We start from the raw sequence: 19,410 nt of genomic DNA on the forward strand, positions 1-19,410 counted from the left end.
ACTCACAGTCTCTGGTCTCCTCCTGTTGTCTAGTTCTGATAGTAAAAAGCAGTCTCTAACGATGCTATTTTTAGAGTTGCACAGCACCTGAAACAGGAGAAATGAAAAGCTGCCTTATTTAGCAGCCATGCTAGTCCTACTGTGATGCTTCTAAGCTTGAGCAGCACAGCTGTAGGGACATGTATGTAGGTGCCTAATGCCTAAAGAACATTGCTAAGGAGAAATATGTGTTCTTATTTGCTACAGAGATTAAATACATCTTCTACAAAACATTTCTGCTTCAAGCAAGGTAACCTAAGAGAACAGCATCCCTTTTTTGTTCTTACCTCTTTCAGGTTTCTGTATAGTAGATCATTATTCTTCTCCAGAAATCCTGAAGAAAAAAAAAAAAGGTTTAATTCTTTTGTAGGCTACACATTTTAGCACAAAATCTGGACATTGATATCCTCAAAATTCTCACTGCATTCACGTTTACAACTTCCAAGTAACAGTACCTTCAGAGGGCAGATATTTTGTAATTCATCTTCCCGCCAAGTTACCATCTACCACATTGGCTTGAAAGGTCAGGTAACTTCTAGACTGGCACTTTGTTCACACTCACCAACAGCACAGTAAGTGACTTCTCCTGCGTAGTGGAGGAGGCGGAAATCCACCCAGTCAATGGATTTCCGTGTTTTCTGGTCTGCAAGCTTGCGACTGCAGGGAAAAAAAAAAACAAACACACCAAAAGAAAAAGCAGCAAACAGACTTCCTCAGCTTGTAGAAAGTCACCTGCACAAAAAGCAGCTGTAGGACAACTGGAAATCTAATGTTTGTTCCTATTGACATGGCTCTGACTATACAGTTACTGCCCATAATCAAATTATCATCTATCTGCCCATTCTGAACAGCTAGCAGCAGAGAATGGAGTCAGCTACTATAAACTCCTCAGAATATCTGTGACCTATCCATTGCCATTTGGCAATGATCATCCTTTCCAGAATTATGAAGGTTTCTTCCCATAACATTCATGTAAATATGTTCTTATTGCCTACATGAGGAATAGATCACCAGCTTACTCAATTTCAAAGTGAAACCGGGGAGGGAAGGATTGTTTGAGATATTTTGCCCTAGAGCAAGAACCCAAATACAAAGGAGGAATCAAAATTTTCAAGAATAGCAGGAAAATTTTAGAAAGCAAGGACTCGGGGGGGGGGGGGGGCAGGAGGGAAGAAAAAAAAAAAAGAGCAACTTAACAGTTTGAGTTTCAGCTTTGTACGCAGTCACTAACAGCAGAGTTGTGTGTCACAACAGCACATTAGTACATCAAAGCTCCCTTCCAAGAGTATTGCCAAGTACAGATCCCATTTAAGTAGCTGTAGCACTTCTATTTAAAGCTTTTAATCAGGCAGAACAGTATTAAGGCACATTGTGGTGACAAGGAAGTTGGCTACAAATTTTCCACTTGGCTGTGATGAACTTCAGAAATGTAGAAATGGTGACAATTCAGCAGCATGACTCTGAATTGATGACTTGTCAAAGCCTTTCGGTAGGCTTCTGCTGAGAACTGCCAGAACAGCCCAGCGCCAACGTGTTCATCTGCCACCAAAACTGAATGTGAAAATACTACAAATTGAGTATTAACCAAAACACCACTCATCTGGGAGATTTCAGCAGGAGCATGCTTCTTTCCTCTTCATACTCAAACCTCACACATATCAAGATGGACTTAAATATTTATGTACCCCTCACAGCCTAGGGTATTAGGCTCCTCTTCACAATATCTTCAGCTTTCCCTGGAGTCAATGGGGGCCAAAGCCATCTATGGCCAAAGCCATCTAACCTTCATGGGCCAAAGCCATCTAATCTTTAGTCCCTAATTTTAGTGTGGAATGACTCAAAGATCAGCATCACACCAGTAAAGAGACAGAAATCCCCACCACACCTCCCCAATACCCCAGGTCATACTCTACCAGCGTAGCACATTACAACATTAGGCAGCGGATGGGCTGCTTGATTTTCTTTGGTACAAAGCAAAAATTGTTCCCTTCCCAATACTCTGTTACGGGCAAGAGATGGGAAGAGTTTCCTCTGTGATAGGATACAGAGCGTAAATGCATACGTCACGAAGTGGGCATGATCTCCTACTTTCTCTTCCAGCTTTTCCAAGAAGCTCAAATCAGTTGCTTCACCAGGTCGTAAGCATTCTTCATCCTGGAACAGCAGACACCAGATCAAACGCTGCTCTGAACAGACTACTCCCTCCTCGCTAACATTTAGTACAACTTTGTTATGCAAAACCAAAGAGCTTGGTTACAATTTGAGATGAGCTCTATTTTATAAAAGCAATTTCCTAGTTAAATTTAGAGCTTCGTTTATCTGTTTTCAGTAGGACTGTCAAGATAAATCAGGTTAAGCCAGATCTGGCTTCTTTCCCCGTCCCTCCGTCCGCCCCCCCCCCCAATCTGGCAATGCCCTGCCTCATCCTTTATTATTTTTTGTTCATTTAAACAAAAACAGTGAGAAAGATGACATCATTAGACACCAAAATCTAGAAGGACCTGAAGGACTCTTGATCTGGATGAGTTGCAGAGTTGGAGGGGGAAAGACAACCTTACAGAAGACTTTTTTCTAACCCAAGAAACACAATTCCTTCTGCTCCTCCAATTGTACCATGTGTAGAAAGCCCTACTTGAAAGAGCAATCCATTGCAACGTGAAGCTAGTGCTGAGCTTCAGCAGCACTTTCTCTGGATTACGATGTACTAATCCTTCGCCTCCTGTACTGAGGTGATAAAAATTCTTAGCTTTGTAGACAGGTCAGAGATGGTGGCAAGGGACAATTCAACTTCAAGTCTGGCTACAAGTCTCTACAGGAAGATTACTCAATTTCTTACTAATTAGGGTTTGCTTGCATTCAAGAAAGTATCATCACAGTAGTTAGCTTGTGTGCTCAGACTCTTCCCCATGGAACTGCACACTTAATTGAAGTGAAAAATGTTACTCAGCATTGCAGAACAAGCTCCTTGTTAAAGGCTCTGTAGGGAGCTGCCTTCAGCCTCTCCCATTTCTCCTGCTATCCCTACAAAGGCAGAAAGAGGAGCTTCTTCAGATCAGTATTTTAAGAGCAGCAACAACTACAGGGCAAGGAAACAAGAGGAAGACCTGCAGCTCAGGAGGAGGCAGGCAGCTCTCAGGAGCTGAGCCCTGCTGAAGCATCAGACATCAAGGCTAGCAAGTCACGTAAGCAATTAGACGGGATGAATTGTCCTCTTTCATCTTTACAAGAGCCTGGATGTCTGGCTTCAGGTGGCTGTGGAGAAGCACTCCCGGTGCTCTGCAGTCTCCCTAATGGTATGCTGAAGAAGCCTGGGTCCCATCCCTGTTGCCGACTATAGCCAGCCAGGTTGCTGCAGGTACCTTCCTTCTATCTCTTAGTGTCTCCAGGCACAAAGTGGAAAGAATGGCCTAGGTCTGCCTTCTCAAGCACTCAGAGTTGCTGTGGAAGCAGCATACCACCTTGAAAACACACAGCTCTCTAGCAAGCAGGTCCTCTACCTTAATCTTCTGGGTCTTTGTTTACAAGGTCTATTTGTTTACATTCTGAATAATGCAGACCCATCACATAATTAGCGGAAAAAATACATTTATGGACCATTGCAATAGGGCACAGGCATGCATTTTAATTTCAGTAGCACAAATTCTGTTCTTACCAGAATGGAGATTATTCCTTTATGCTTCTGCTCAACCAGGTCACAGATGATCTTGTTGTTAAAATACGGAATTGGTTCCCACTGGAAATAAGAAAAAAAAAAAAAGGAAGAAAGGTTTTAGAGGAAGGTCTTTTCCTTACATTTTAAATTCTTTGGAGCCAGGCTCCAATCCCAGTGAACATCAGTGTTGTAAATTAGGACCAACCAAGCTGCTGGAGAAAAAGTGACAGCACATTGATCCCTCACCCCACACTACAGTCTTCCTGCTTCCAGCAGCCCAGATCTTGTTCTCTGCATTAGTGCACTCCATCATCCAGTGTCTTACACTGTTGGAGCTCCTCATTTCCACATGGACATTGTCACTGCTGACCTTTTGAGTTTTGGGGAATATCCTATTCCTTTCTTAAATAACATAAATTAAATCTAGGCTAAATTACACTGCAAAAAGCATTACAGAATGAGACCTGTGGCTGTCTTACACTTCCCACATGAACAATGCAAACTAAAAAAAAGAAAAAAGCAGGATGTCTTCTTCATTGATGATCAAAAGCATCCAGTGTAATGGCAGTTCAAAGAAAAAAGGGAGGGGGAAAATAATGAGTTACCTCTATTCCTTCCAGTTCATATTCCTCCTGCTCTGCTTTCAAGGTCATCTCAATCAACAGCTGCTGGAGCTTCTCATTGCAGTAATTAATGCAGAACTGCTCAAAGCTTCAGAGTGGTTAAATAAGCATTAATTTTTATTTATTGCATGGACAGTTTTACTCCTCTCACCACTACCTACTGTTTTCCAGCCAGCCAGCCCACTTCTATACAGATCAAACCCATACATTCCTCCCACACTGTTGCACCAATGACTCGAGTCCAGGCAAGCAGTCCAAGCTAAAGCTTTCACCAGGGGGTTCAGCTAACCCAGTGCACTCAGATTGTGCAGTCACCTGTAGCTTGCCTTGCTAGGGTAAGAGTACAGTCAAGAAGCCACGTAGGACTTCAGCACGTGCCCCCACCAGCATGAGGCATTACCCCATGCCTCAGGAGCTGTTGTTACCTGTTTGTGTCCAGCACTTCAAAACCATAGATATCCAGCAGGCCAATAACTGTTTTCCGAGTTGAATCCTGTTAAAGACACCATTGCTCTGTAATTGCTGCTTCAGCTGATGATTCTTCCCTGCATGTTTCATGTTGCTTTCTTCACCTAAATTTTAAACTTTCTCTTTGAGAGCTTTATATCACGTGCCAAGGGAGTAGCCACTTTAAAGCAGGTAATGAACTGCTAACACTATTTAACATACCACCTTCCACACCTAGCTAAGCAGTTTTCCAGCTCAGTGCTGTGGGATGCCCCTACCTCAATTACCAAGCATCTAAGATATTTGGTGATGAGTGCTGTAGAGCCTCACTGGAGAAACTCTGCTCAGCACGTTAGGAGAATTCAGTGTCTAGGAGGACACTAGACAAGAAACCAACCTTGTTGGCTAGAGAGCCATTAATTTTGTTGACCAGCCAAGTGAAAGTTCGTCCATAAATTGCCTTTGCTACTGCATCCCGAGCGTAGAATGCCAGATCCACATTCAATGGGCTTAGGACCTAAAAATAAAGATATACTGGAGATGATAAACACCACAGATGATCAGAACAAGCTTCTGCAAAGCCGGTTCACACTTGTGGCTTGGAGAACCAGCCATGTTGTTGTACACCACAGCACAGCACTCAGCCTATCTGAACTGTGGCTGCCTACAGCTTTATTTACCATCAGCATTACTTCAGTCTGGTGTATGACCATATGCCAGCAGGACTATGATACTACGCTTTGGAGAGTACTAATTTAGACAAGTGGGGAGAAGTATTCTGACTTCCTTTTAGTTTTATTTTATTAAACTTGGTACAAAATGCTCAAAGAACAGTTTTTACCAGTGCTTTTCTTTGTTTATGTGGCCCAGTTTCCCAGGAAGCACTCCAGGGACTGAACAAAAGGAAATTTGGCTCAAACACAGGGCTGCCTGCAAGTCCCTAGCTTTTTAGCAATTACTACCTCATTCAGCAGTAAAACTCCCATAATGGGAATATGCTTTAGTTTAACGTCTCAGGCTAGAAGAGGAAGATAATACGGAGGAGAGAGACAGCCAGAGTGATCTGTTTTTACTGTAACACTGCTAAGAACAGAGCTCCTGATCTGTCACCACCACTAGCTGGGGTGACTCTCAGCTGCCTGGGGTGACTACGCAATACCTCTTCAGATCTGGCTTCGATCTTCCGATGGGTGAGAGCTTCCTGCAGAATGGACAAGTGCACACCCAGTAGCTGCAGAAAAAGAAACAGTTGCATTCAGAGTATGGCCAGCAGGAGACTGCTTAAATAAGCAGTACTGTGTGACCAGTAAGGCATAACCCCTCCAATCCATTCCCATTCATTTCAGGAGGATTCCAGCCTTGGTAGATCTCAGGTATACTCATCTTTCAGCAACAATAAGTAAGGAAGTTTCAGAGAGATGTGCTACAGAGAAAAGGGGCCCTATAATTCAAGATAGTTTGTAACAAGAGCTGGGTATTTCTATAGCAATCCTTCTGCTTTTGGGAACAGATTATTTTGTCCTTAAGAGGAAAACACAGCAACGTTAAAGCTTTCTTCGTAGCACTTGTAATACTGACACTATCTCAGAAGAGATACCTTTGAAATCCATTTGATCTGTGTGCCGTCACGAATGATGGCATGTCCATTGCTGTCTTCTTCAAACTGAATGTTCCCGAGGTGCAGCACACTAGCAACAATTCCAAAGAGATGCTAATAACAAGAGATATACCATTAGAAAGCAGGTTCCTACAGCTCCGTGGGACGGCACTAATCTTTGCTATGCATGCTAATAAACAGAATATTGGCTAGGCTGAAGGAGGCGAGTCAGACAACCTGCTTCAGAGATATGCTACCGCCAGTTGCCATCATGCTGTACCAAGTGATAGAGCTCTTCACCCACCCACTCCCTCAGTCCCCCCCAAATGATGTCCTATTCCATCCTTAACACCTCTCCCAAGCAAGACTGCTTCCATAATTTTTAAGGAAAGGCAGCAGCGCACTCCTTACTTAAATTCCCTTTGGTAGGCTCAGTCCCTTTTTAACACGCATACCTCTATATCTTTTTCAGTAAAGTCAATGATAGAAAAAGCTTTGCGGACTATTTTCCAGTCATTCTTGTCATTAATAGAAAACACTTTGGCACATCGACCCTATGCAGTAAAAGAAAGATGAATTAGTCCAATAATTGGCAAAGCAATTTTATTATCAGCAACAATCATAGCATACTACTGGGCATACTACTTTCATTTCCAGTTTCCTCAGCCTGTATAGATGAAGTCTGCAACTAGCTAGCAATTTATTTCACTCCTGCTAATCCTGAAAGGGGCTCATTTGATCAGATCTTTCAGCTTATACTTAAAGCTTCAGATATCTTAAAGCATTGAGCTTGGATAGTCACTACCATAAAATGGCTAAGTCTTGTGAAGCGCTTGAGCTTACAGCCATCTTCCATTTTTATGGTAATAATACCTTCTGCCTAAGTATTCTTCACCACCAAGGAAGAAAGGAAACTGAGAGCACTACCACGAAGTGAGCTGTATGCTGCATAACCATATCTATGGATCTCTATAATGAGGTCCATAAATCCCGAGAAACTCATTTTATACCAGGTCCTCACACAGGGGCATTAGAAGAGATGCCTTTGTATAAAGTGTAACTTGCAGACAGATACAACTCTGCTGTTTAGTAGCTCGGACTGCTCTTTTCAATGAATCAAGAAGTGTCTTGACCATACCAGAGGGACCAGGGTCATCGAATGGTTTGGTGACATTTGCTTAAGAGTGTTTACATTCTCACAGCAGCAGCACGCCATTCCATGCACACACAGAACACGGGGAATACACAATCAATAAGAGACCTGATGAAAGTGACTTTTTTTAAACTCTGATGGCCTTGTTGTCACTGGGTCATGCTGCTCAAAAGCTTCTTTCTGTCCCCACAACTATATCAGCTGACCCAATAAGAGATATGACCCCTTATAAGCCACTTATGTGCATCGTTAGGCCATAACAGCTGCAACCGTTCCTGCTACAAAAGCACCCAGGGCACAACAGTGTCCAACAACCCCAAAGCAAATATGTTTGCAACCAGCCTGACTCGAGTTTCGCTATGATGTGACACACAGCACATTCTCTTAGGAGTTCAGCAGCACACTTAAGTGAAGAAAGCTGCAGTCGCAATCCCTACAATTCTAGATGCAAGACACAGAGCTAGGGACAAGCTCTCACTGACCTGGATGAGATACACATACTTCTGGGGGTTGCGCTCCAGCCCAAGCCAGCAAAGAAGATCCTTGTCTCCACCCTCTAATAACTGGTAGAAAATATGGAAATTCCTTTCTCCATGGTTTTGATGGACAACTCGGGATTTCTCAATTAGGTAACTGAGGATGTGCCCTCCCACTGGAGCTCCCTGGCAGAACAAAGCAGTCAGATATAAACAACATCATTGTGACAGCTGTTCCTCCGCACCTAGGAACAAGGAGCAATGTCAGGAGAAACATGTTTCTGCTGTTACTTATTTGCCATCTTGTGTTTAAGAGTTAGCATCCAACAACAGCACAAGCTGTATCTAAAGAATTTGCTGTCCTTCTAGTGTAACTTGTGCTTTATAACAATTTATATTAGCTTTCTACAGAGCACTGGCAGTATCACCAGTAATGTAGGAAGCTTTCAGGATGTATAGCTAGTCACTTTACTTGCAAAATGCAATGCCCGTAAAAATAGGGTCAGAAGTCTGCAGTGTCAGTCTTCATAAATCCTGTGCTGCCTGGTAAGTGTCCAAGAGGTTCACTGATACAGCTTGTTTTAATAGCGGTCCATTAAGTTTGTTCTCACCTTAAAATCAAATTGGATGTCCATGTATTTCCCGAATCTACTTGAGTTGTCATTACGCAGAGTTTTTGCATTTCCAAAAGCCTATGGATAAACAGATAGATTGAGTCACTTCATCTTACTGAGAGCCTGACACCCACAGCAGGACAAAGCTCCAGAAACAGAGATTTGCTGCATCAGCTGAGTCCTACTGCTGAATTTAGTGGGATTAAAGAAATACAAACTTGGTGGACTTGGCAGTGTTAGGTTTATGGCTGGACTCAATGATCTTAAAGGTCTTTTCCAACGTAAATGATTCTATGATTCCAACCTAATGTATTTCCCTAGCTTTAATGTGGAACTCAGCTAAACAAATTATCGCTCTTTCTTGTATGACCCATAACTGAAGCCACAAAGAACGGTTGTATGCTGTACCATTTCCTTGTACGCCCAGGTTTCAGCTATCCTCCACTATAAAACCCAAGTTTAAATTTCTCAACATTAAGTGATATTCAATCCCAAGCATCCTTTCAGAGGTTGTGCTGCCAAGAGGCTGAATGTATGTTATTATGTATGTTACATATGCAGGTGCAAAATCATGTAAAACAGAAGGCCATTCCTGGAGTGAGGCCATCAATGCCAAAAATGCATTTTGTACCTTTATTTATTTTTTACCTCCAGAACAGGATTGGAAAGTAGCAGACGATCACGGACAATCTGCAGCTGCTCTGTAGTTGGACAGGTTACTGCATAATACTGCAAGATCTTCTTGGATGCTTCCGTCTTCCCAGCTCCACTCTCCCCAGAGATGAGGATGAAATGGTTGTTGTACTCACTGCACATCACCCGGTAGGCATTGTCAGCTATGGCGTATCTGAACAAGGATCACAAGAAGTATTCAGAGGAGAAGCATCCGTTAGAAACGGCAACAGGAGGCAGAGCATCGAAGGTTTTTCAGAAGGACTAACTCCTCGTCTAACATTACCAGTAGTGTGAGTGATGGGAAATCACAGCTCAACACATGAGTCTGACTCAAGGTCTCAGAGTAAAAGCCCAGTCTGTATTTGAGGGACAGACAGGGATTGTTCTCTTCCCCACTGTTGCTGTAGGCTTTATACAGGCTGCATGTATTCCTGGTGAATACAGTTTATACACAGCAGGGACTCCCTCTTCCAAAGCAGAGGAGCCAGTTTTGATTCCAGTAAAGCAAAGACTTCAACTTCTGCTGATAGAGACAGATACAAAGATAACCAGTAGTGGAGCCTTCACCAATATGCCACTTAAGGAAGGAAAAGAAAAAAGAAAAGAGAAAACCTACTCAGCAAACCACACAACAACTTCCAACTAGCAAAAAAAATTCCAGCTCAGAGTTCAGAAGTTCATGTTCCTTCTCCTCTTGGGAAGGCCAGGTGGAGGCTGTGCCTGAGCACTGTGCTAGTCCTGTGGTTGCCTGCACTGACGCAGGGCCTCAGAGCACAAGGCAAGATGACCAGAGTGTTTTGGGCAACTGAAGGAAATGATGTTGACTTGCACATGGACCCAGTCAGGCAGTGGTCTGACTAGACCATGTGTAGTAAGGAGGACACATTGAGCACTAGTCCGGACAGTAATCTTTAAGATAACTCTTTCTCCACAGTTTCCCCAACATCACTCTGCAATCCTTTTGTTCCCTCTTTATTCTCACAGTCAGCTAGAAGACAGAGACAAACACATTCTTACCTACAGGAAGATAAGAAATATCAGCATTCACCAGGCCTAGTGACTGCTAATACATAGCATCACAGACAAAACCCAATTTATTGGTATAAACTGAAATCTTAAGGGTGCTACTTACAGATGTGGTGGCAGTTCAAAAAAGTTAACCCCTCGATAAAGCTGCATCTGTGTCATGGTGTATATGTCCAGCTCTTTGTAAGGGTTGACAGACACAAGAAGAGTACCGATATATGTCTGCAGGGAGAAAAGAATGCATACAGGTGGGAAACCTGTTCCATCACTACCACGACAGCTCCCAAAAGGGGAATCAAGTACATCAGGACATTATGCAAGAACAACTGGGAAAGATGGTACAGAAATTGTTATGAGAGAAGAAACCACCCCCCCCCTCCAGGAGGAAAACCCTCCACAGACATCGCTATTTCAAAGCCAATACCAACTTCTTCCAAAACCCGCCCAGTTAAGAGTGGAGTTGGACAATGACAGCAAGCTTAGAACCTTACATTTTGTATACAAGGTCCTGATATTTCATGACACTTACGGGATTTTTATTTTTTTTTTTTCCTACTTTAAGTTAACACAATAATGCACTTACAATCCCAGCTCTGTTTCACAAAAGTCTCTGGAAACGACCAATAACTAATGCTGAGAAGGAAAGCCAAGTAGGATGTCTGTTCCAGAGACAGCTGTTCAACAGAGAAAATTCCTTCCTGACTGTAAAAGGCGATCAAATAACACATTTCAGGACACATTACATTTTCCCTTATTTGTATATGTTTTCAGCACATCAAAATGCCCTGTTCTACCTTCTTTTCAATTCTTTCTATTAGTGTTATACAAATATCAGTCCTCATTAGACAAAGGACATGTTTAGAGACTACTTGCCAGTGCTGTAAGCCAATGTATAACCTTGGGGCTGCTGACAAAATGGACATGGCTATGAAGTCATCTTATTTTGCACCATCTCAGCACTTCTCATACAAGTCAGATACCACACTCAGCACTGCCTTGCCTTCAAAGTTAGTAAGGGAATAGGAAAGTGAAGTGCTATCTACTGCATATTGTTTGGATCTTTGTAAGGCAACTCAGAGCAGGCTGAGACTATTATTTTCGTTAGCTAAAGCAGACAGACTACTACTGGGTGATCACTTTGCTGTGTACTACTAACATCTAGCAATGTGTCTCAGAGCACGATGAAACCAAAGCTAGGTGATTATTCTCTGTATTGATAGTGCCTTCCGCCCCTGTAGTTTTAGTTTGCATCCCATCTAGATGGGCAACAATTTTTATATATATATGTGTATGCCACACTTAAACATTTCACCTGCTATAGGCTACATGAATCCACATGCCCAGCACTTACATAGATGAGGTTCTCTTGGTATCGCTTGCGAAGGTTGTTCAGGAAAGCGGTCTCACTGGTGTGGGAGTCCAGAAGCACAAAGTCCTGCACCCCGACTCTGTCCCGGGCTATCAGAGCCCCCTCCATGTTTGCGTCAGTGTTATCTTCCACTTCTTCTTTCTACAACACAGAGGTTGTATGAAACAGATTTAGGAGATAGCAGATAGGGACCCTAAGGGTCAGCTAAGTCCTCTCCCATATCCCAGGGCCAAATCCACCTTGCAGGGGTAATGCCAGAAGATTATTATCCAAGCTGTTATTAACACCTTCCCCAAAGATGGCAATTTCATACCATGCAAGTTTGCATTCCAAATTCTTTACAGTCAAGATGTCTGAGGCTCATTCCTGTGATCACAGAGGAAAACCAAGGTTTCCAGGCAGCCCTCACTAACATAACAGTTGTTTGAGACAAACCTAGCTCCCAACATGCAGTTACGATCCAGGACATTCCATTAACTCGGTAGTTGAAAGCACAAAGTTGGAAGTTAACAGTGGAACATACCAGACAAATTGTTTTTAACACAACCTGCAACTACTTTATACAGATAAAACTACAAAAATGGAGAATCTCCAGAAAAGGCTGCATTTGACTTGACCTTTAGGGGAAAAAAGATTAATCCTACAGTACTACTCTGCACGAGATTGCTTCGTTATTCCCAGTGCCTTCTGTGAGCAGATTGAAGTCAACTTTCAGAGTTGGGCAGCAGATGTCTCCACACGCCAGCGAGAGACCTGGGCAGGGAACAGCGAGTCCACGACGCTGATAAAAGTAATCAAACAGCAATTTGAAGAAACAGTTAAAACTTTACTAGCACACATCCCACCTCTTTCTCAAGAGGCTGAAAGATGCAAAAAGGAGGTCACCGACAAAACTTAATTCTTTTGCACACTCCACTTCCCGTTCTTTATCGTGAAAGTTGACCTTATACTGAAAATACTCACTGCTGAGGATCAAGCTCTTGTTTCCCAGGCTCTAAGAATAAATTGTATGCTTTTTATTTAATTAAATGAAGCTGATAATTTCATGCTAGCAAATAGACAAACAGGATATTCTTTTCTATAGGAATAAGTGTGCTATAGTGGTGTTTTCAGGGTTTCTTGTTTGTTTTTTTAAAGACACCAGGATTACACAGTTCAGAGAAAAATTCCTACCCTAATGCATAAAATACTTCCCTTAGGACAGAAATGAAGTTAATACATTTTGAGCAGCTTACCTTTCAGGGTTCCCAGGCTTTGCAAATTAAGGGAAAGAAACTGGCTGAGCAGCCATCAGCTGAACGCACGCAGCAGCTCCTCAGACTCAGGGATGTGCACGTAAGCCCAGCACCTTTGCTATTCTCATACTGCCCTTCGTGACATTGGCTTTTTACATTTTGCTGCTCCACTGCTCAAGAAGATTGTGTGATTGCGCATAAGATTTTGAACAAGTATTAAAAGGACAGTGATGGTCTGTTTATGCAGTGCCACGTCACTTGCCCCCTACCATTTTTAAAAGCAGAAGCTTTACAAATTGTAAATAGGCACAATGTAAAGTGTTTCTGCTAAGCTTTGGCAAACCCTGACTCTGGAGGTAGGCTTTTGGGATGAGCTTGCATAGCACTGGTGGAAGATGACAGCACTTTGGACGTTAAGGCTTGGTGGATCTAGAAGCAGGGTTTCACTAAAATGAAAAGCAGAGGACCCAACTGCACAATATTCTTTATGACTGAGGGAAGCTCAGAAGAGTCAGCTCTTAAATGGGACTTTTAATGTTAGGCTCATTTTTAGTACAGGCTGTTCTTTACATTCATCTGTTTATCACACTGAAAGAGCAATCTGAGCTTTGAGATTTATATTCAGCAGTAACATTACCACAATACTCCAGAGAGAAAGATATTCTGAAAGCATACTATTTAAATCCTATCATAGTTTAAAAATAAATCATACCTGCACTAACTTCACATACAAGTAATTAGTTTTTTTGCCTTTTACATCCACTGCCTTCCAGCTGACTGTGTTACAAGCTCTAGGTTGGCAGGAGGTAGCATTCCTCATTTCTCCTGAGCCATAGCATAATGTGACTGTGATCACTTCTTTCTTCTGCTGGAAAGATACTGACATTTTTTCATTTTAATATTAGTAGCCCCCTTTTTTTTTTTTCCTCCTCTGCACATGACATATCTTATCCATTTGTTGTGCTTGTCCTTAGCTCAAGTTCCACTGGTTTGGAAGACAATATAAAGGATGACTTAGCTTCTCAAACCAATACCTGTACAGACCCAACTACCTATGTAGGGAGGAACATGGGGGCGGGGAGGGAGGAGAGAGTTTAAAAAAAAAAAATCTCCTATTCATTGTTCTAGTAAACATTTAATTTGATTCTATAAACTTCAAGAACCTAGGAGATATTCAAACCACTAGTCATAGTCATTACTACTTTCATTCCGAAGACGTGCCTCTAAACCAAGTAGCCGGTTTAATACTCACTAGTGCTGGCATTCCCACACCACTAGTCACCCCAGTAGTCACGACATCTCCCCAAAAGATTATTATCGCTTTGCAAAATCATTGGAAGACTTGACGGAATGGCTTTTCAGACTGCAGTATTAAGTAGGATAACAGTAATCATTTCAGTGTCGCTGTTCTGGACTAACACAGATGACACAACATTCAGTCATACCTGGTTTTGTATTGAGCATAGTTGCCATGGTAATATCCAAATCAAAAATCTATTCTGCAAACATTTTTAGCAATCTTGCAACTTCACTGTATTGCAAATGAGACAAATGGGCAGCTATAGTGCAAATTACCAGAGTAATCATTTTTGTTAAGTGTCTATCCCATCTGAGTAGTATTCAATATTATTTGGCAGTGCAATCTACAGATTTTGTGTTACCAAAAGATAGGTGTTTTTTTCATCTAGAAACACTACCTGGTCCACATAAGTTCTTAGATAAAGATATTAACCTCACAGCAAACACAAGTATACATTTCATAAACAAAATGACAGAGTTTAGAGATAGGGCAAAAAAAAAAAAAAAATCTAAAACTTTCTTTACCATTTAGCAGGGAAACTTTTGTCTTAATCATGTTGATCATCTTGATCTTGCTACAAGGGCAGCTGAGCTTGGAGCCCAGCCCCTACCAGCAGGGCTGACCTACCCAGGCTGGAAGGGCACACAACCTTCTTAAGATGACCAAGCTGGACAAGTGTTTATCAGACTTAACAGAGCAGCTGTTAGCTCCGCATCAAGAACAGAAGGAATTTACCATCACCCCAGACCAGTAAAGATGTGCATCTCTCAAATCAAGCGTGTTCAGGATGAAATAAATCAGCAACAGAGAATTAAAAGCAGACAAACCCATGAAGCCAGGGCTGTTGAATGAGTTCTCAAACTTAAGCATGTCTTGCCAGGCAAGAGATATCTTTGAATTTAATTGCAAATTCATTTTTACAGCAGAGGCTTTCACCTGGCTGCAGGAACACGACCTCCCGATACACTCTCTGCTCCATGCGTGGTCAGTGCTTCTCTTTAGCACTTCATCAAGATACCTACCCCGGCACATGTGGCAACTTCTCAGTCAGCAGTCTCTAGTACCAGACCACTATCAACACACCAAAGCTACTACGTCCTAAATTAGACCTATCTAGACACTTCTATGCATACGCCCATGGCATCTAACTGCCACACGTTAACGTGCCATACAGGAGGAGCAGTCTTGCCCGGAGTATCCCATACCGTGTCTTTTAGGGCTTATGGTGTATGAAGTCTCCTGTCTTCCTTGACTGTTGTTTTCTTTCAGCTGTCAGTTATTTCAAGTTATTTTTGACAGTCTGAGTAAGAAATCATCTGATTTTTCTCCCAGGGTAAATCAGCTTTTTTGGCAGAATTACTACAAGCAAGGAGAATATATGAACAGCTTCACTTTCAAAATATACACGCAGTATTAATCAAAATAATAATGCCCTGAAACGCAAACTTCCTCTACAGATACCCTGGACTAGGCCAAACAAATTTAATTTAAACTGAAAACTTGAAATTGAGATTGACCTAAGGCAGAGAGAACTCAAATTGTGTCACAGTCTGAACTATTTCCCCTTATTTTTCCCCCAAACAGTTGATACTCATTTTTTCCCCTCTGGTTTGGCCATAGCACGGTGGCTGCCTGACAAGGTCAGAGTTTGTCATTCTACTAGAAAGACAGACTATAAACAACATAAGGTGGATTTGTCCTTCTGGGAAAGCACTCAGGACAAACTGGACGAGAGACTTTTACTTTCTCTCCAAGCTGGGAAGCATGAAAGAATAAGCCTGAAACCACAGTGGCCATCTACCTGATCAGGTTTCCTTAACCCAATTCTCTCACTCATATGTTAATTGGTAAGCGACACTGTTCCCCGTTAGACAAAAATCCTGACCTCTTTTCTGGGCTACTTTGTGCTCAGATTTTTCTCAGTATTTTGCTGTTGCTGAGGTCAGGTAATTTTATTATCACAGAACCATTTACTGCCCTGTCCCCCACCCCATTCCTGGAAGTTTACGAGAAGTTTTGTGCTTACCTGGTATCACCACCAGTAAGAGAAACCCCCCAGGACTCATCAGTGCGCATTACCCCAGCAAGACACTGCTCTTTTTAAAGGATTATTTTCCTTTCCTCATCACTTCAGAGTCAGAAGATTTCTTTCTCGCCTACTGAGATGCAAGCTCTATCAGAAAATCTCTCCCTCGCTACAATGAGGGCTTTTTCTTTTCCCACAGGGATTTGTCTATCAACAGTGAAACTACAAGGAACTGCAATGGATCACAGCACAAATTCACGAGATGTGCAGCTCTTGAAAAAGGCCTAAATTAAGGTCAGAAGCAAGAGACTAGTTTCTTTGATAAAGCTTGTACCAGTCTGTAACAAACAAACAAGACTTGGCAAGGAATAGTTAGAAAAACAACTTTTTTTTTCTAAAAAGAAACTTTGCAAAATTATTACTTATCTTTGCCAGAGGCTCAGAACTTCATTTTTCAACAGGTTCCAAAGTTAATTGTTGCTGTTTCTTTGGTTTAATGCCATAGAACAGAAGAGATTAATGTATAGGGGAAGAGGAGGACCAGTTATGATGCCACTGCTATTTTGGAAGCACTAGAAAAACCCAAACCAACGATGCTACATGCTACCCATGCAAATACAAACACGAGGTGAGAGCCTCAGGTGGGCACCATCTCACCCAGTGCATCTTTCAAGTAGCCTCTTACCCAACCAGTCAAGCAAACACCCTTACCTGTAGCAAAATGCCACGCAAGCCACCAGACTCCAGGTTTACTAAGGGCCACCCATAAGGCTGCCATTTCCCACCACAAAAATCAGAAAAGTCTTCTCCGGGATCCTCCACACACCCCCAAACCCTCCCAACCTGCCAGAGATGCTGGACTTCCTTACCACCACCCTACAAATTCAGAAGTGTTTTTATTTCACACGTGCCTCCTTCCTCCTTTACCTGGACCCCCCCAGCCGCAGCGTGCCATCTCCCGTCAACTCCTTCTCCAGCCTGTGCTTCTTCCATAAAGAGTTAACAAGGCTGAAGTTAAGGCCCACTGACACCAAGTATCATGTGTCGGGCTGCTTGCTCGCCTCCCTCCTTGGGCAGGGATGCTAACGTCCTCCTTGTTTAATGAATTATCTAACACGCTGTCAGCACTCAACCGCTGATGAGGTTTACGCCGACAGCACCACTTAATGAGATTTTAAGATCTCACCGAAAGATTGAAGTCCGAGTTTGAAGACGAAGCAACGGACTCTAACCTTTCTGATGGGTAATTTGAGCAAATGCAGGCACAAAATGTACCAGGCTCCTTTCCCGCTGCTCCCGGCTTGGCTCCCCACTAGAGGTCACTGCAAAACCCACTTTAATTTGCAGATTGACGTTTCCACGGATTATCCCTTTTTTCATATGCAACAGACAGTTTCTCCCCCCAAAAATGACTTCTCTGGTTGGACTCCGATTGCCGCCAACTCCCACACGATGCCAGCTCTCTCCCCCTCTGCCCAGCTGTCAAAGACAACAACAACAAATATTTTCCCATGATTGCTTCCCCGCATAAACAACTGTCAACAGACTAAAACCCCTCCATTTGGGCAGCCAGTGATCCATGAGCAGCAGCAAGTGACCTCTCAGTTCTGTTCAGCCATCCTCCAGATGAGGCTTTCAATCCTGTAAAGAGCTCCATATTTAAGAAGCTTCACACCCAAGTCCAACCTCACTGAATAACAAAGGTGTCCTCCTAAAGGGTCCTATAGCGAGATCAGGGTCTACAGAAGTGGAAGAACCCTTCCTGCACCACAAAATATCTTTGCCTGGTCTTACAGCAACATTTAGAAGTTAGACATCTTACCTCGTCGCTCAGTCATTGAGGAAAACAGGCAAACAGTACGATCCAGGAATCTGAGTCAGGCAAAAGCATTTCTGACTTACCCTCAGCTAATAAATACCAATTATGAACAAGAACATTCAAGACTTAAAATGAAATACAAAAAAAACCCCATCAATAATTTATATTTCCATAGAGAAATGGAAAGAAGCACCTGTTTAACAGACAGTTCCTTTAGAACCATCCGTTTCCCAACAGAATCGTTTTTCAGTAATGGGTAAGACAACTCCTACCGACCAGAGCACACTTCGGTTACGATCTCCACAAAAAAGCCTCCTGCTCCCACCCCCTCCAAAAGCCAGAGCCTTATCTAACGCTGGACACAGCAAGCCTAAAGCACAGTTCAGTCTATTTGTTCAGCTCTGTCTCCCGCTGGCATCCTAGGAAATCTGCTGTCACAGCAAACATTTATGACCCTTTTGCCTCTTCTTCTGTTGTTACACCCCTGAGATGTAAGCAAATAAAACCCGTGCCACAGGAACGACATCTCTGGAGCCATCTGATTTAAAACAGACATGAGAGTCTCAGGCCCGCTCAGGACAGATGAACTTGGAGCAACACTGCTAATACAGATTCCTTTAGAAACGTCAGAGCTCTGTTTTGGAAATATTCATTTACTGCGAGAGGCAGCGCTCCTTGACCCAGTCCTGCACCCCTTGTGCGCAACAGGAATTTGCTCATTAAGAGTCCTGAAAACTGGACGGCAGCACTGCAAGGATTACAACAGGGAAGCCCCTTGGGCTCTGCTCCACCTAAGGCTCCCAAAAGAAGTTGGCCAAAAGGGCAGCAGCAGCACTCGACCATTAAAAGTGGTAAAAAACAATGTTCTGCAAGAGCCTGCTTGGCAAGGTCAGCAGGAAAGCACGGACAGGTCCCAGTAATCATGTCTCTTCCTTCAACTCTGGCAGCGACCTCAAGGTCAAGATTACAGCATGCTGTAGGGCTGCTGGAAGGTGCTACAGGCAGCTGCCCATGCAGTATCTGCTCCAGGAGGAGGCAGGACCCCACCCCTTCATCCCCAAAGAGAACTCAGGTTCGGTGACCATCAAAGAGCTGGTACTGCTGTATGCTTGGCAATAGGACTTGGAGCAATGTCACCGCCCAAGAATAACAGTGAGCCCAGGGCGACAAGTAAATACTTTCCTCCTACTGTGGAAACTTTGGCATGGCTCATAAGCATTAATCTGTTCAGGGTAATTTTCAGATAAACAAGACCCACACATAAAACAGATTAAAGCAGACCAGACCTCCACCAAGTGACGGTCATCCCATTGCAGCAAAGCCAACAAAAAGACAAGATGATTTTTAGACATTTCAGTG

General features: G+C 42.9%; 1 protein-coding gene across 7 annotated transcripts in view; it reads right to left on the minus strand.

Annotated features, from left to right (window-relative positions):
• MYO1H (myosin IH) overlaps positions 1 to 19,410 on the minus strand; it is a 36,272-nt gene that overhangs the window by 12,436 nt on the left and 4,426 nt on the right. For 2 of the 7 annotated variants that reach the window (XM_087754833.1, XM_087754832.1), the window contains exons 1-17: positions 18,245 to 18,431; positions 11,654 to 11,812; positions 10,409 to 10,524; positions 9,250 to 9,448; positions 8,599 to 8,679; positions 7,994 to 8,173; positions 6,814 to 6,912; positions 6,359 to 6,472; positions 5,921 to 5,992; positions 5,159 to 5,278; positions 4,740 to 4,807; positions 4,297 to 4,402; positions 3,692 to 3,772; positions 2,102 to 2,193; positions 602 to 696; positions 327 to 373; positions 7 to 87 (exon numbers count right to left, since the gene is read on the minus strand). In XM_087754833.1, the coding sequence (XP_087610959.1) occupies positions 7 to 87; positions 327 to 373; positions 602 to 696; positions 2,102 to 2,193; positions 3,692 to 3,772; positions 4,297 to 4,402; positions 4,740 to 4,807; positions 5,159 to 5,278; positions 5,921 to 5,992; positions 6,359 to 6,472; positions 6,814 to 6,912; positions 7,994 to 8,173; positions 8,599 to 8,679; positions 9,250 to 9,448; positions 10,409 to 10,524; positions 11,654 to 11,812; positions 18,245 to 18,274 (1,740 nt within the window). In that variant the 5' untranslated portion in view covers positions 18,275 to 18,431. Of the gene's footprint in view, positions 1 to 6; positions 88 to 326; positions 374 to 601; positions 697 to 2,101; positions 2,194 to 3,691; positions 3,773 to 4,296; positions 4,403 to 4,739; positions 4,808 to 5,158; positions 5,279 to 5,920; positions 5,993 to 6,358; positions 6,473 to 6,813; positions 6,913 to 7,993; positions 8,174 to 8,598; positions 8,680 to 9,249; positions 9,449 to 10,408; positions 10,525 to 11,653; positions 11,813 to 12,288; positions 12,392 to 16,232; positions 16,358 to 18,054; positions 18,209 to 18,244; positions 18,432 to 19,410 lie in introns of those variants that run through there. The other 5 variants (XM_087754835.1, XM_087754834.1, XM_009472380.2 and 2 more) reach the window with 4 other exon arrangements.

The sequence above is a fragment of the Nipponia nippon genome, unplaced genomic scaffold, assembly GCF_047370975.1.
Source record: "Nipponia nippon isolate SJK-2023a ecotype South Korea unplaced genomic scaffold, ASM4737097v1 scaffold_18, whole genome shotgun sequence".
Classification (NCBI taxonomy): domain Eukaryota; kingdom Metazoa; phylum Chordata; class Aves; order Pelecaniformes; family Threskiornithidae; genus Nipponia; species Nipponia nippon.